Raw genomic sequence first — 17,173 nt, 5'->3', positions numbered from 1 at the left:
ATTTATTCTTCCATAATCACATCCTTTGTTATCTTCGGTTATGCACTCATAGATTTGTTCTCCATGGCATCTCTCTATATAAGGGCCTTGTAAGCACATTCGAATGATATAATACGTATACACAACTACATTCTTACAAAACAAAACAACAACCATCAAAATTTCTTGATTTTTCTTTTTCTTTTTTTCGTTGCCAATGTCTTCACAGCTTTTAACACTCTTTCTCCTTCTAGCTGCTGTGGCGATCCCTGTCGTGACAAGCAACAGGCAATGGTGTATAGCGATGTCAACTGCGACAGACGAACAATTACAAGCTAATATTGATTATGCTTGTAGCCAGAATGTTGACTGTTCACCAATCCAACCCGGTGGAGATTGCTTTAATCCTAATACTTTATTCGACCATGCGTCATATGTGATGAACGCTTATTATCAAAATCATGGTCGTGTCGATCAAGGTTGTGGGTTCCAGCATACTGGTTGCTTTGTTTTTGCTGATCCGAGTAACGGCTCATGTGTCTACTACACTTAAAAAGAAGTTTGTTTTTTCTTTTAATTTCCTCTTCTTTATACTACAGTGCTTTGTGTGCTGATTACGTATCTTCAGATTGTTGTATCCCCAAACTAAAGATAAATAATACAATTGAGAGGGTTCAAGAAAAAGAATGTATTTAAGATTCAAATTTCGTAGTGGTAGAGTAGTGTCAATAATGTTGAAACATGTCAAGCATATATAACAAACAAAATACTAGTCGATACTATATGATAGATATATTAATACCAAGAAGAAATTGTTAATTATTGGTTCAGTTTTATGTGTTTTAATCTCTTCTGATATCTGAACTTTCGAGTGGTTTGTATATCTCTCTTACCATCTTTGAAATCGTTGTACAGAGATGGTCTACACAAAAACAAAGTTATTTTGTAAAATTCCTATGTTCACAATTTTTTTAACAAAAAAAAAAAGCTTATATTTTTAGTTGATTATAATTTTTTTCTAGATCAACTCTTCTTCTTTTTCCCCTTTTCTTTTCTACAAACAATATAATATTACGCGTCAATATGCAGCAAAGTACTTGTTGAGGTGTATTCGACTAATTTTTATATACATACAAACGGATAATTTTTGGAACAACGTACGTATTTCTTACTTTCCTCTGAATTGAACAAGTCAATAACCTAACCAATATACAAAACTCATCAACAAATAAGGAAAAAGAAAAATTCCTTTATAGAAATTTTCCTTTTTGCAAATTTGGGTATTTTCTATATTTTTATAAAAATTTAATATTTTATATAATTAGGGTAAAATTATTAAAATCTAGAAAGACGCACGGAAGCTGACAAACTTGTGTTTAGTTTTCCGTACTTGGGGATCTGTCTGTCTATCTGCAAAATTAACCAACAGAGAGATTATTTGAAGACGAAACATCATCATCCAATCCATCAAAGCTTGAGACATCCATGTCGAGAGAGAGGACCAGACGTGAGTTACCTCCCGTTCAAGAGGTACTTCTACTACTACTCGGATCTGCTCTCATTCTTTCCCTATTTTCACTATGTTCTATTACCTTTTCGATTCTTATAATCAGCAATTGATGCTTTTTTTTTTTGTGGTAAAAATTGTAATAGCATATTGATAAATTGCGGAAAGTGGTAGAGGAAGGCAATGGCTATGGAGCGTTGCAGATGTATAAATCTATTAGTGCAAGGTTCGTTGCTCGATCCCCAATTTTTATCCTTTTGCGTATTACTCTTGATTCTGCATTGACCCTTTTTTGAAATTCTGGTGATTTGTCGATTGTAGTAGAGCTGCTATCATGAATTGGTTGTTTTATTTGTGTTTCATACATGTGATTGGATTGATAAAGGATTAGCTTTTTTCTCGTTTTCAGATATGTTACGGCTCAGAGATTCTCTGAAGCTCTTGATATCCTCTTTTCAGGGGCTTGTATTGAACTAGAACATGGCCTGGTTTGTTCGTTTCCCTTCTTTGTTTATTCTATTATCAATTTCTTCTTCCAACTTGGAGGGACATGTTTATCACAAAGACAACATCTTTGTTTTGTCTTGTGCACTTTTGTCTTTTTTTTTAGTTTTAGTAGAGGTTGTTTCTTATTGAAAAATGCGGATTCTCAGGTGAATTGTGGAGCGGACCTCGCTATTTTGTTTGTAGACACACTAGTTAAAGCCAAGTCTCCTTGCAACGACGAAACTCTTGGTTAGTTCGATCCAAATACAATTGCTTTGTCACCTATTGCAGTTTTCGGGTATACTGAAATATTTCCGTCAGATCGTATCAGGGGCATGTACAAATTGTTTCCTCGGGTTCCCGTACCACCTCATTTGGTAGACGTGAGCGACGATGAAGATGTCCAAAATCTTCAAGAATCTCTTGGGGAAGCCAGATCACGTGTTGACAACTTGACTTCCTTCTTGAGAGCTGCTATAAAGTAAGCCAGAGCATTTGTATTACTTTGCTTATTCTACTGCTACTGTCCATCGTTTTTGTGTTGTTTGGTCTGAATATCTATCAAACATGTTAGAGTTAAACATTTTTATGTTGGTTTCTTCTTTCTCTTAGATGGTCTGCGGAATTTGGAGGCCCAAGTACTGGCTATCCTGAGTTGCATGCTATGCTGGGTGATTATCTCTACACTGAGTGTCCTGAACTTGTAATCCTCTTGTAGCCATTTTCTTATTATAATGTTATACGTTTCATATTTCTTCATTAATCGGTTTTTAATATATTTCTCGCAGGACATGGTCCGGATATCCCGACATTTTGTTAGAGCTGAGGACCCCGAGAAGTTTGCGTCTATGCTGATCAGCTTTATGGGAAGGGTTAGTCTCTTCATTTCAAGTTGTCCTATCTCTTAATTTCTCTATTAGTAGTCTTAAGTTTTAGCGTAGAGTAGTTTTTGCATTGTGAAAGAAAATTCAAGAAATGTCTGGATTTCAATGATCTCGTGGCCAAAAAAATTGTGTTTTCCTTACTTGAATACTACTTTACAGTGTTATCCCGGAGAAGATGACCTCGCCATTGCACGAGCAGTTCTCATGTAAGTTCATGCTTTATAACTGTATGTATACATGGATTGCAGAGTTTGAGGGGAACTAAAGAGAAGAAATTGATTCTTTTGTTTTTGTTTGCATGATAGGTACTTATCTATGGGTAACATGAAAGATGCAAACTTTATGATGGATGAGATTAAGAGACAAGCAGAGACAAAAAATCCCGAGCTTTTAGAATCAGACCTTATCCAATTTATCTCATATCTTCTGGAAACGTTAGTTACTTACTTAGATCTTCTTCTTCCTTTAGTCTTTTCTGCTAGTTGTTGTTTACCTAAAGAAATTTGTTACTCAATACAGGTTGCAGAGGGATGCATTGCCTCTTTTCAATATGTTAAGAGTTAAATATAAGTCAAGCATAGATAGAGACCAGCTGCTTAATGAGGTATACAGTTGTTAGTTACTGGTCCCCAGTTTCTTCAACAAAATGCAACTCTTATGTTTTAATCCTTATTGATTCGATATAGATCTCTTTCACTTTTGATGAAAACCCTGAAATTGTTTTATATTTTGCAGTTGCTGGACGAGATTGCAGAGAGGTTTTACGGAGTGCAGCGTAAGAATCCTCTGCAAGGGATGTTTGGAGACATCTTCAAGGTAAAGAAATCCTATATTTATATCATATCTTGATGTTACGTTGCTTGTTAACCATTGAAACTCTGTTTGTTCTGTGCAGATGATGGGCTGAGGAAGGTGATAGAAGAGGCAAGAATACTCGTTTTAAAAAAAAAAACAAAAAGAAATATCCTTTTTGATTTGTTTACTTGGGCAATGTACAAATAATGAATAGCTCTGGAGAATTCTCCAGATCATAAGTTATTTCTCTTTTCCTCAAGTGGAGGTTAAAAGAGTTTTGTTCTTTGTAACAGTTTACATTTGTTCGTCTTCACTACATTTTCAGGATAAATGAAAATTAGACTTGTAATCTAGAAAGGGCAAATGTTTCTTTAGATTCAAATCCTCTTGTACTTTACTATGCAAGACAGATAAGTTGTGGACCACGAAACGACAAAATAAGTACTACAGAACATCAAGAATCTCGAACAACAGTTGAAGAAGAGAAGCAAGTACAGAGCCTTGACATGGTTGTGGCTTTAAGCAAGTTAGATTGTGCTGCATCAAGCAATGAATCAGCTTCAAGGGATTTCTCGAAACAGGACTTAGCTTCTTCCCACCTACGTTCAGCCACAAACACAAGTCCAAGGTTGTTGTATGCAGGTGCATAACCCGGTTTGAGTTCCAACGCCTTTGAGAACATTGCTTTGGAGACTTCGTACTGCTTTTTTTGTCGATAGAGGTTCCCGAGGTTAGAGAATATTGTGTGAGCTTGATCCTCTGTTGACACGGCCAAGGCTCGCTTGTATACTTCCTCGGCTTCTGAATGTTCGTCTGATAAATGTAGTGAGATACCTAAAAGCCAACACATGAAGCTAACATAAGAGCTACGCATTGAACTTAACATTGTGGAACCACATCAATTTGCTCCTCACACTTAGAGCAATGCAATCATTGATTTGAAGAGGGTGTTACCGAGATTTGACCACACATAGCTACATTCTCTAGAACGCCCCACTGCTGCCTTGATGTATTTTTGGGAGAGCTTATATTGTTGAGAACAGAGACTATGAAGACCGAGCTGGTGCCACCGGACTGCATCTTCAGGATCCTCTGTTACTGCCTAATAAATAAGAAGAATAATGAGATTTAAAAAAATCTGGATGCGACAATATTTCTTCACTATCTATGTGTGTGTGTCTGTACTTGTGACCAAACCAGAAGAAGTGCCAATGGCTTATTTAAGGAAATCAGTCTTTTAACTCTAAATAGTCAACTCTTCAGTTAATCTCATTTTCTACCAACATCTGAAACTAACTTCAAAAGTATCGCAACTACAGAAACAGAATACCTGCTTTAAGGTGTACACAGCTCGCTCTTCCATTTCTGTCAATTCATTCCGGTCAGCAACAAAAGCAGCTGCAATTTCATGTTGTGCCTTGTGAGCCATGGCAAGCCCTGCCCAAGCAATGGGAGGGTCAATTGGAACAGATTCTCCTTCTCTTATCACTGAAGCCATCTCATTGCCAGCCCATGAAAGCTGGTCGCTTGCATCCTGTGACCTTTCTGCATCTTTGATTCGTTGTACAGCAACAGCAAATCTAGTAGCCATACAGTTGGGATCAAGCTTGGCTGCCTGAAAAAAAAAAGTAACAGGTTAATTCAGTCAACCATAACCAAGACTGCTGTTGTAAGCAAAATAGTTTACAGCCAAAATCTTATTATCACACAACCAGGGTTACATTTTGAACAGCCTGTCATCAAGGCGCAATGGCTCATTTAGACAAGGTATGATTAATTACATAAGTTTCTTTCTCCTATGCATTTGGATCAGGTTTGAATCTATGCCTATTGCAGTAGAGACCAAACATAGACGCAGAATCACAAGCAAATGTTCGATAAAAACAAGAAATATTTAAACCAAGGTTATTTATAGCTCATCAGATAAGAGGTTAATATGCCCAATCCATTTAGAGGAACAGCGTCCACCCTAATTCTCCAAAGTAAACGTATAAAGAATGGGTAGGGTATGCAGGACTCTTGGTACTTATTTTGCATTACTTTCACTAAGTTCCAAATATGCCTTGAGAAAAAATGAAATGGAAATCAAGTAAAGGAAACCTGTCTGTCTAAGATAAGGAAAACAATGAACAACCTCAAAACAAAGAGTGAGCCAAGAGCACCTTCTCCAAACATTTGCTAGAACTTCTGTGATCACCCATCATATGGTATGAATTAGCAAGATTCACCCACGTATGGGCAGACTTTGGATCTGATCTTAGAGCAGCTAAGAGACATTCCTTCGCGGCATTCATAGGTGCCTTCTGATCTTCAGAAGCACCAGCACTACCATTAGCCCCGGCACCTGACATATATTAAAAACACATTTTACAAGTTACAAGTGGAAATACAGTTTCACATAAGATACATGTCCCTCTGCTTTTGCATGTGTACTTTGCTGAGGCAGGTTGAGAAGAGAGAAAACAATTTAAAGGTTCTTTCATAAGAAACAAACCAGCGACAGTTGAACTGTGTTTGCAGAGAAGCTCAGCAGCATAATTAATCAAAGCGGCAGGATGGTTATGGTCTTTCAGTACCAAATCTTGAAAACATTTTGCTGAAAGCTCCATATCGCCACTGGAAGACTTGTTCATTAGAGAGAAGTATCATGATAGTAGTTAGACAGTTGCGAATAAGAAAACACCTCACCTTTGAAGATACGCAACTCCAAGGTTTGCAAGGCAATCATAATTGTCAGGAACAAGCGCCAACAAAGATGACAAAACGGATATGGCACTCTACAAATCAACAAAGCAGAATTGTATTATGAAAGTAATCACATTAACAATCAACCAACATGGTGAAGAATTTTACCTTCAAACAACCAGCTTTGAGAAGCATTAAGCCAAGGGTATTCCACACGGCAGCCTGTCTAACATCTAACTTTATAGAATCCTTTAGTTTTGAAAGAATTTCTTCAAGCTCGTCTCCCTCAAGCTCTTTAACAGAGTCCGTATCCCCAAAACCATCCAAAAGAAGACACTACAATGCAATATTACAATATGTATGAATTATCAATAAAATAAGGTGCTTGTGAATACAAGTCTACAAATATGCTGATTCAGACACAAAGATCAGATGATCACCTGTCCATGGTGAATCTGAACTAACAAGAGTAGTTCTGGCCGAGCAATTTCTGGCTCACAACCAAGTAAGATCTCTTCAGCTTTCTCATATTCTGGTATCGCCTAAAATCTTCTAGCAGTTAAACTCAATAAAATGATACTTGTTCTAAGATATATCAGAGTAGCCTCAGCTCAAGCCTACCTTTTGAGATTGGCCCAATCGTTGGAACATTAGACCAAGAATAAAATGGGCATGAGCATTTTTGGGCATCTTCCTTGCAACATGAATCAGACCCTATAAACAGAGCAGCATTATAACAGAATTTATATAGAGCATCATCATCATGAAACATTAGACCAAATAATCAACTGGGATGAGTATTATGGAATAATGAGCACCATCATCATATTAGGGTCGATAAACTCACCATTTTGAGGTTACTAATTTTTTCTTCCCGGGATACAGGGATCCCTTGATTAGCCTGATCACCATCTGCATCAACTCCACAGTCAGAGGAAGCCTCAATCTTACTTCTCGAGCGGCATTTCCCCACCTTGCCAATCTTTTTGGCTTCTACATCTCCTGTTTCCACCTCCTTGCATGTTGATGTACCTCCCTCTTGATGACTTTCCTCGTTAGTAAACCTAAAAGCATAGAAATGTAGTAATCCGTATTAAACCCTTTTGGGCACAAATTGAACGTTCCAACTCTTTTCAGTTTTCAACTAAACACAGTAGACTTTAGTTTGCACAAATTTTCCATATATCAAGATCGGTCTAACTTGACATGATTGTAAAAGAAGTAAAGAACCCTGAAGAATTAATCTTTCCAGACTCTTACTGAAGGAAACAGTAAGAAACTAAGAATTAACCTCTCTGAGCATCTCCTACCTCAAAGCAGTAAGAATCAAACCCTACTTGTCAAAACAAAACAAAAAGCCCCCCATTTCTAAAGCCAGACTCTTACCGAACGAAAACCAAAGTCTCCACTTTTAGAATTACGGCATAAGAAGACATCATCTTTATAACCCCGTAACAAAAATGTCACCCAGAAATAAGTAGACTAGAAAAATAGAAAGAAAAAGGTTTAGATGAAACACACAAAACTCTGTAGAAGCATAAGAGGGATACCTAGCGATGGAGGGAGTAGGGATTTGAATGGATGAGTCAAGATCATCAGTCTCAGGAGGATTGAAATTGAGGTCAGCTAAGACTACAAGCTTTGGAGGTCGAGCAGGAGAAGGCCTATCGATAGCGGAAGGAGATGCAGGAGAGTCAACGGTCATGGGTTCGTGTTTAACGGCGATCGTCTCCGGCCGGTCCATCGATGTTCTGAGTGCGCCGGAAAGTAAAGTTGAGCTGAAGCCAAAATCAAATCAAAAATTAAAACACTTGACGACGGCTGTTTGGCTACGAGGATTGGTCTGTCCTTTGCTTTGCACTACACTGATCATTCAATCACCGATCCAAAAATATTATTTAAAAAAAAAAAAATCAACTCTAAAGGTCAAATTTTAGTAGATAACTTTTCAGTTCGATTCATTGTATTTTTTGGTAGAACATTATATTTTATCACTTTTGAACTTACTATTTAGTTGTTCTTAAGCATTATGATATAGTAGTAACTTAAATTAACAATGCTAATAACTTGTGTAGTCGGCGTTAATTAACAAAGTTTCTCGTCCAGAACCAAAACAAGAACAAACCGAACAAGAAGAGACTTTTACAATATAACGAAAATCCATCAGAAATTAGAACACACTAAAAAGATATCAGTACAAAGACAAAAACACACTAAACAAGAAAAGAAAAAACACATGAAGATATAAACATCTCATGTTTATCTACCAACTCAATTCATACAATTTATATATATGATATAATAACCATAATATATATATAGAAAGTGAGGAAAGTACATAGCAAGAGCTTACACAAACATAAGAAACTGATCAGAGAAACAGTCATCATCACTCAGTTGCACAAATCCCAAACTCAGGAAGGATCCAACCATTGTCCATGGCATGGCTAGCATACAACTTAAACTTCTCTTTCGCGTTTGGTATATCAAGCGACAAGTCATCGAGGCTGTCTTTAACACGACCAAACCCTTTCGTCATTTGGTTAGTTGTTATCAATCCTTCACCAAAACACTCCTCAAGCAGATTCAGCAACCGATCATTCTGCTTCTCCATTGCCATCACCAAGGCTTTCTTCACTACTTCGTGGTTAAAAAACGGCATCCCGAGATCGCGAATACATTGACAAGCCTCTGATGTTACGCCTCCTGTTTCGTATTCTTCTAGAAGTTTCAGGATTTTGTCCTTTGCATCTTCCACTATCCATCCGGTCCCACCGCCCCAGCTTCTCAGGAGTCTCTCTCCTGCGTGTCGGGCGGAGATAAGAGACCTAGCTGAGCGGACTGTTTCGGTTCCTGTCGATTTTGGAGGTAGCTTGGTTGAGATCTCTTCAAGGTTAAGTGGAGCTAAGACATCATCAATCACAGCTCTAGCTAAAAACAGGGCGAGTTCGTTAGAGGCGTCCATGATGTCTAAAGCTGTGTCTTCTGCCGATTCCAGGAGCATAATGAAACCGTTTATGAAATCTTCGGTTGAGAATAACTCCATGTGAAGAGCAGAAAGAAGAACCGAAGCCATTTCCTTTTCTCTGTTTTTCCTATCTAGAGCAAGAGTTATGAGCCTCTTCAGAAATACAGGGTTGTATTCAGGTGTCCCTAAATCTTGAAGACTGCGGATTAGCTCAGGAATGTCATCTGATAAGAAATATTCCTGAATTATGTTCACTGTGTCCTTCTTATACTGTCTTAGCTTTCCTTCTTCACTTGATTTGCCTCCATCTTTAACAGAGGTTACCACCTTAAAAGATTCATCGAGCCAACCTCCAGAAATAGCTTTCGGAACTATCGAATCAAACAGCTTTTTGGCAGACGGAATATCTAGGGCAAGGTCATCAAGACTCTCTGCTACTCGGTAGAATCCCTTCACCATTTGACTCGAACTGATCAGGCCTTCTTCAGCAGCTTCGTTTAGCAGCTTTAGTAGAAGTGACTCGGCTGTTTGACATTCCATAGCCAGAACCAAAGCCCTCTTCACTACCTCGTGATGGAAAAATGAGACCCCTAATTCCCTGATGCATCTACAAGCTTCGTAAGTGTCTCCATTTTCCACGTATTCCTTCAAGATTTCTGATATCTTTTTCTTTGTTTCTTCTACAGTAGTGTGAGTACTACCTCCCCATTTCTTCTCCACTAGTTCTGCATGGTGAGGAGCTGAGAGATAGCTCTTTTCTGCAGTTACAATTACCTGAAATCCTTTTGAAGATTCTGGAAGAATCTTCTTAGATCTAGCCAGAAAAATCGGAGGTAGAATTTCGTCAACGATAGCCCGCGCAATAAACAACGCAAGGACATTAACAGCATCAAGAATGTCCACTGCAAGGTCATCAACAGATCTGAGAAGTCTAATAAATCCATCCCTAATTTGATCAGGTAAAATCACATCAGCATACAATGCAGAGAGTAGCACAGAAGCCATTTCCTTCTCCTTATCGTGCCTGTCCATGGCCATAGAAACAAGTCGCTTGGTGAAGTAAGGATGATATTCACTCGAACCAAGTTCCCTGAGGTCAGATGCCGCCACTTTCACATCCCCGGTACTAAAGTATTCCTCAATGATGGAAACTACAGCCTTTTTGTAGTCATCCAACGGGTCTGACACAGGTGAATCAACAAGTCCATCATATGCGTCCTGTTACATTGAGTATATGAATTACAAGCACATAAATCAAACTACTAAAAAAAGAACATCAGCTGATGCTAGATGCAATTGCTAAACAAACAAGAAGAATATCCAACACAAAACAAAGTGCAAATACCTCTCCACTATCGTAATTGGGATCATTTTTATCAAGGCAGGAGTCACCATCATCAGTGTCAAGAAGCTTTCCCCAAGTTCCTTTTCCACCAGCACCATCTGCAGGTATCAATTTGCCACATTAGTAAACAAAAACATCCACACACCTGAATTTTACTCAAAACAAAAATCTGAAAACTGCCTTCATACAAGATAATTTGATAGGGAACTGATAAATAGTCATCTCACACACGAAAGGTTCAAAAGTTCAAGTATTTTTACCCTTCTTTACACGGATATGCTTTCCTGAGTGTGTCCGTCGCACATGCCGAAATGGAATCCCAGCAACTGGTCCTTTGCCACCAGTGGGAGACTTAATGTTCAAATCAGCAAACAGAGTATGAGATTTCGGTGAAGATGACAAACTCTCAGCATTCTGAGTTGCTATTTCAAGCTTTTTCCACTGTCCATCAGTCAAAATTCCCTCACCCGATGCCATCTAAAACAACAAAACGATCATTAACTCATACACCAAAGATCTTGAAAAACCTCATACTCCAAGAAATTGACACTCCCCCAAACCCCTAAGAACATGAGGTATCAGAACAAAATTTCCTCCCTTTATCAGTAAAAAGCACTGATAAACCAAGAACAAGCAACCCATAACACACATACACTGTCATATCACAAGAACACACACACAAGTGTTATTTCTAAGATTCTACGCAAAGAGACCTTAAATAAACACTCAGAGAACAAAAATGATCGATTTTAAGTAAACAAAATACCAGAAAGACATACACGTAAACAACTAGAAAAACAGAATCTAATAATACCTGTGACCGCAAGAATACAAATCCAAATCGTGAAACAAAGTCGTCTTCTTTACTGCTTGGCTCGGATCTCGAGCCAAGACAGAAAAGACAAGTGATCGGATCTCCAGCACCGGAAGAGAAAGAACGACCGGAAAATTCTCAACGGCTAAGTAAAACAAACGATTGTGGATAACTATCAATCGAATCGCAAAGATTCAAAAGTCACCGATTCACAGACAACGACGAGAGAAGGATTTGGATTAGGATCACCAAATAAAAATAAAAGACAATAAAATAAAGTTTCGTGGTTTTGCTTATATACGATGGGACACGTCATCACCACTATACGTGGAGGGCTTAGATATTTCCTTTTTTAATAAGTATATTTTACTTTATTGATACATGAAAATGGGCCATGTTGTTCGGCCCGTTAAGATATAAATATTTGGGCTAAATTGATGAAATGGTAAAATGGCTGACTACGTTTTTATAAAAAGTTTTGAGCTTTTGCATGGAATGATTGAGATCATGTCATCATGGCATATTATAAGTAGTCTTTAAAAGAGATATGGATCATTGTATTTTATATACATTGATTATAACTCTTAAACCGATTTTGAAGATTACGATTTGATCGATAAACTATAATTTTGTTTTGCTATTTTAGTGAATGTGTTTGTGTGTGTATGGAATTTTATAAAATAGAACACAGATAATGAGAAGAAGTTGGCAAGTAGTTTTCAAGCAAAACCGGTCACATGCCTTGTGTCTGTATTATAAGTCTCTCTGTATTCTGATCCGACGGTTCCCTTTTACGTCTACGGTCTACGTACCACCTTAATTTTTTTAATCGAACGTATCTCTAGTGACATTTGGAAATGTCAATTCTCTCCATTTCCTTCCTTGTTTTGTGAACAAGACATATGTCAATTTTCGCAAGAAAAATAATATAAAAGGAAAGTTTAATTGATGTCATCATATATGTATGGAAAAGAAGACTTGTGATGGTGTAGCATTTTGTTCGAAACAGTGCGTAATTTGATTACTTTGATCATCCAAATGATAAAAGCTTCGTTTTGATCGAGATATATATATATATATATATATTAACTATTAGTAGGCGTATGATCTATACTTAAGCTAATGTAAAACTCTATTTTTACTTACTTAGCTTAGCTTGCTTAGTCAAATGCGATCATTTTAACGTTTTTTGTATTCTATTAATTATGTAAAACGTAGTGAAAAATATATAGAGGTTATAGGTATATAAGTAAAATATTTTAGCCTTTCAGGTTGAGTACATTCTGAAACAACAACAACAACAACAAACAAAAAAAAAACAAGAACATTAATGTCGGTTCTTGATCTTCATCATGTACAAGAAAACATAATCATTTACAAATCGAATGAAATGTCCAAGACTTTCTAAAATTTAGTATTTACAAAAAAAAGATTGCCATTATTTGATTGATTTCTGCAAAGATACAGATTTTGCTTAAAAACCAGTAGACTTATAACTCATGATCGACATCTTGATTATTGCTAGCTGGTAGTTAAACTCATCGACCTAAATGGCTATAGGAAGATAAAATGTCGGTTAGACTTATATAATTTTGTATAAGTTGATAAAGTTTATTGAAAAGAAATATGTTTTTAATAGAAAAAAATATAAATTATTAAAGTTTGGAGGATATATATATATATATAGTGATTGCAAAGTACGTTCCCATGTGCATTGATTAATTGTCAATACATTTTACACCAGCCAAAATTTCAACACAAGACTGATTGTTTTGTTGGATATAATTATAAATATGCATACTAGCTAGTTTCTTTTTTGTCTAAAGAAGTTATATAAGTTTTATTATGAAAATATATATTATAAGAGCGTAAGTTATTGAAAGATTGGAGTCGAGCACATGGTTCCGTGGTCCCAAAATCAAACCTCTATGGGCCAGTGTCGGCTCTCACTTCTCCTATTTCATTGTTTTTGGTGGGTCTTCTTTTCTCATTCTATACTTTTCCTACAAACAATATATATTTAGTAGATGGGATTCAACAAAGATAAAAAATACAATTGTTAGATGGGATTTATATGTGGTAGCCACGTCCCAACAAGAAGATAAGCTGCCTTAGCCAAATATATTGGCATCACGCATCAACCCTTCTATATATGTGTGTTTTTCTAAAATGTATGTTTATAATATACTTAATTCACACAATGTTTAAAGCTAGCTAGTGTTATGATCAACATTTCATCTTTTAACTTTAAGAAGAAAAAAAAGAATACAGTATGAGCTAACTGTTAGGCTAATAATAATAGGAATTCAACTGTAAAGTTATAATAATAAATGTACAAAATTAAACCGTATTACCTAAAGTACACTAACACACTGTTGACTTTTGATGCACCTTACTTAAGTGTTCCACCAACATTCATCTTTAAGTTCGTTGAGATTTTAATTACGGTCGACTTCTGTTTCTTTCTTTAAGCTACGTGAGACGTGACTATTGCTAATTACGTTATATACCTGAATGTTTAATAGTATTATTGAATGCCATTGGTTTCCTTTTTAATTATTATAGAATGGTTGAGCTAATCATATTTGTAATGCTGAGAGTGATATACGATATTACTTGAAAGATTAGACTTTCTAGTTTGGTTTTGATTCATTTCTGTATGGTTTGTTGATATTATACTTTACATATATCATACAAAATCTAACCTTATAGGAGCAAACCCTTTTGAGTTCGTATAATGTCAGTGAGCTTTATATCTTCTTCTCTAGCTAGCTAAATGACTCGTGTTGATTCCCTTCTCACACGCTAAACAAAATAAGGAATGAGGAAAAAGCTAAAGCAAGGTGGGTCCAAATTCGCATCAAGTTGCATGCGCAATAAATCACCCCCCAAAGTGTTTCATATTGCTATATAGCCTTCTATAGCTTTGCTTTGTCTTTCTCCCTTCACTCATATGTTTCTCGTCTTAAGCTAACTCTTATGTTCCTATATATACCTTAAAAAACTTATCAATAACAAAGAGCCAAGAATCCCAATAATGCTGCATTCTTCATCATATCTATCTTTCACTCTTGTCTTTTTCTTCTGCTACATTCTATTCTCCACGCTCGCTTCGTCTTTGCCCGTTTCCGACCCTGAACTCGTTGTCGAGGAAGTACACAGGTATTGTAACCAAAATGTATCGTATTTTACTCGAATGTTTCGCTTGAAATATTGTTTCCAAGTTCTTTCTATATATATTCAAGGCTAATTAATTACGATCTTGATATATATCATCACATTAACCCGACATGTTACTATACATATATTGCTCCATTAATTCTAGTTACTAATTTTGACTACACTTAATTAATTACGTACGTCAAGAATAATTAATGCTTAATATATAGTCTGTTGGTTTTATGGTTTAGGAAAATAAATGAGTCGGTATCAAGAAGGAAGCTAGGGTTCTTCTCTTGCGGCACAGGTAATCCAATCGATGATTGTTGGCGATGCGACAAGGATTGGGAGAAAAACCGAAAACGTTTGGCCGATTGCGGGATCGGTTTCGGCAAAAACGCAATTGGTGGTCGTGATGGTGAAATCTACGTGGTGACTGATCCAGGGAACGACGATCCAGTAAACCCTAAACCCGGAACACTAAGATACGCAGTCATTCGAGATGAACCGCTCTGGATCATTTTCAACCGAGACATGACGATCCAACTAAAAGAAGAGCTCATTATGAACTCTTTCAAAACCTTAGACGGACGAGGAGCGTCCGTACACATCGCCGGTGGGCCGTGTATAACCATACAGTACGTGACCAACATCATCATCCATGGTTTACACATACATGATTGCAAGCAAGGTGGGAATACTTACGTACGAGACTCGCCAGAGCATTACGGGTACAGAACGGTATCCGACGGTGACGGTGTGTCCATCTTCGGGGGGAGCCACGTCTGGGTAGATCATTGCTCGCTCTCGAATTGCAACGACGGGTTGATTGATGCAATCCGTGGATCAACGGCTATAACCATCTCTAACAATTATATGACGCATCACAATAAGGTTATGTTATTGGGACATAGCGATACGTACGAACAAGACAAGAATATGCAAGTCACTATCGCTTTTAACCATTTCGGAGAAGGTCTCGTCCAAAGAATGCCAAGGTATTTTTTATCAAAAACAGAATTTTCATATTTAGTATACTTATTATATTTGTGGATATATAAGTCACCAACTATAAAAGTCAAGTATATATTGTCGGTTGGACATCTCTTAAAAGAAATATCAAAGCCAAAAATAAATACAACACTAAACACTTTAATACGTTTTTCCTTTATCTTGATCTAAGATGGATCAACCGAAATAAGTATGCTGTCTAAATCAACTGAAAAAACAGTTGGGTTAGTTGAGCTAATATTTTAATCTTATATGTTAAGATCAAATATCAGATCCATAAGTAGAGACATGAAAATTAATTGTAACAAACTAATGTGAAGTTATGTGAGTATATAGGTGTAGACATGGATATTTCCATGTGGTGAACAATGACTATACACATTGGGAAATGTATGCGATTGGAGGAAGTGCTAATCCTACCATCAACTCTCAAGGCAACCGTTTCCTTGCTCCTGATGATTCTGATAGCAAAGAGGTTCACCACTTTTTAAAACCAAATGCTATGTATCGATCTATGTCACTTAATTTTGTTTAAACTTCTAAAATTATTGTAACCTTAATTTGGATAGGTAACAAAGCACGAGGATGCGCCCGAAAGCGAATGGCAAGGCTGGAATTGGAGATCCGAAGGAGATCTAATGCTTAACGGCGCATTTTTCAGGTTTTCTGGCGCTGGACCAACAAAATCATCAAGCTATTCAAAGGCCTCAAGCCTAGCCGCGAGACCTTCCTCTCATGTTGGTGAGATAACTGTAGCCTCTGGTGCACTCAGCTGCAAAAGGGGTTCCCTCTGCTGATCATATATGTGTGCGCCGTGCGCGTGTGTGTATATACATATAATTATTGAATCCAGCATTTGAAAGCTAAGTATGTAATAATCTTGATGACAAAGTGAAAAACAAAAAAAAGTGTTTATTACATTTGATCGTTGTGTCGGCAGGGCTATATATATATATCACTTGGTAAACACGATATAATGACTCAACACACTAATTAAATAGACTGTTATAGTACTCTTTTAGGTCAACTGATACTCTTTTCAAAAAAAGTATGTCGTTCTAGAGATAGTTTTTTCTCTAAAGTAATTTAATATTTTAAATGTGACTTTTGCCAAATTAAATTCCAATTTGTATCCCTTATTTAAAACTAATAACATTTGGATTAAAGTTATTAATATGATTTAATTAGTGGTGTACATTAAATATGGATATGTTTGGAACTTTGTGTACTTAAAGAAGAATCTGAATATGTTTGATATGAGTTTAAACTCACAAAATATAGATGAAGTATTTAAAACGACTTGCTAATTAATTCACACAAGACACAACAATACAAATCGAATCAAGTGTCCATTAAGGAAAAAGACATTATTTTTTAGCATTAAGCCGTCTGAACCGACGTAGCGATATGTATCAAACATCCCATTGCAGCTAATAGTCAACAGGGTAACATAATTCTATAGAAAAACTCAAGAAGGGGTAACAAAAATTTACCCATATAGTCAATGGATAAATTCGATTCGGAAGACCTGATCTTAAAA

At 36.7% G+C, this 17,173-nt stretch overlaps 5 protein-coding genes across 6 annotated transcripts; 3 read left to right on the top strand and 2 right to left on the bottom strand.

Annotated features, from left to right (window-relative positions):
• The first annotated feature begins 126 nt into the window (after window positions 1-126).
• LOC17877298 (major pollen allergen Ole e 10) lies at window positions 127-613 on the top strand. The gene has a single exon (XM_023777703.1). It carries the CDS (start codon window positions 197-199, stop codon window positions 530-532), a length of 336 nt encoding a protein of 111 aa, XP_023633471.1. The 5' UTR covers window positions 127-196; the 3' UTR covers window positions 533-613.
• Window positions 614-1,362: 749 nt separating this feature from the next.
• Window positions 1,363-3,808, top strand: LOC17876168 (Golgi to ER traffic protein 4 homolog). The gene is made up of 12 exons (XM_006281444.2): window positions 1,363-1,509; window positions 1,633-1,712; window positions 1,896-1,974; window positions 2,140-2,221; window positions 2,294-2,453; window positions 2,585-2,675; window positions 2,761-2,844; window positions 3,016-3,062; window positions 3,162-3,290; window positions 3,376-3,460; window positions 3,592-3,672; window positions 3,752-3,808. Exons 1-12 carry the CDS (start codon window positions 1,465-1,467, stop codon window positions 3,761-3,763), a joined length of 975 nt encoding a protein of 324 aa, XP_006281506.1. The 5' UTR covers window positions 1,363-1,464; the 3' UTR covers window positions 3,764-3,808.
• Window positions 3,809-4,002: 194 nt separating this feature from the next.
• On the bottom strand, window positions 4,003-8,220 carry LOC17876675 (probable UDP-N-acetylglucosamine--peptide N-acetylglucosaminyltransferase SPINDLY). Of its 2 annotated transcripts, none has more exons than XM_023783839.1 (11): window positions 7,887-8,214; window positions 7,184-7,400; window positions 6,958-7,050; window positions 6,777-6,878; window positions 6,505-6,672; window positions 6,340-6,428; window positions 6,146-6,267; window positions 5,814-5,995; window positions 4,982-5,266; window positions 4,606-4,753; window positions 4,003-4,485 (listed from the first exon to the last, which is right to left on the bottom strand). In XM_023783839.1, exons 1-11 carry the CDS (start codon window positions 8,078-8,080, stop codon window positions 4,106-4,108), a joined length of 1,980 nt encoding a protein of 659 aa, XP_023639607.1. In that variant the 5' UTR covers window positions 8,081-8,214; the 3' UTR covers window positions 4,003-4,105. The 2 variants fall into 2 exon arrangements, with proteins under 2 accessions (XP_023639607.1, XP_023639609.1); XM_023783841.1 differs by having other exon boundaries at window positions 4,397-4,485; window positions 4,566-4,753; window positions 7,887-8,220.
• A 243-nt stretch (window positions 8,221-8,463) lies between these two features.
• On the bottom strand, window positions 8,464-11,721 carry LOC17877064 (programmed cell death protein 4). The gene is made up of 4 exons (XM_006281604.2): window positions 11,464-11,721; window positions 10,910-11,126; window positions 10,650-10,747; window positions 8,464-10,522 (listed from the first exon to the last, which is right to left on the bottom strand). Exons 2-4 carry the CDS (start codon window positions 11,124-11,126, stop codon window positions 8,726-8,728), a joined length of 2,112 nt encoding a protein of 703 aa, XP_006281666.1. The 5' UTR covers window positions 11,464-11,721; the 3' UTR covers window positions 8,464-8,725.
• A 2,660-nt stretch (window positions 11,722-14,381) lies between these two features.
• Window positions 14,382-16,553, top strand: LOC17876043 (probable pectate lyase 22). The gene is made up of 4 exons (XM_006280491.2): window positions 14,382-14,625; window positions 14,874-15,620; window positions 15,970-16,108; window positions 16,203-16,553. The coding sequence occupies exons 1-4, from the start codon at window positions 14,501-14,503 to the stop codon at window positions 16,428-16,430; spliced, it is 1,239 nt and encodes a 412-aa protein (XP_006280553.1). The 5' UTR covers window positions 14,382-14,500; the 3' UTR covers window positions 16,431-16,553.
• The last annotated feature ends 620 nt before the right edge of the window (window positions 16,554-17,173 follow it).

This window comes from Capsella rubella, unplaced genomic scaffold (assembly GCF_000375325.1).
Source record: "Capsella rubella cultivar Monte Gargano unplaced genomic scaffold, Caprub1_0 scaffold_8, whole genome shotgun sequence".
Lineage (NCBI taxonomy): Eukaryota > Viridiplantae > Streptophyta > Magnoliopsida > Brassicales > Brassicaceae > Capsella > Capsella rubella.
Note: the sequence above shows the minus strand (reverse complement) of the source record. Positions and strands in the feature narration are given on the sequence as shown.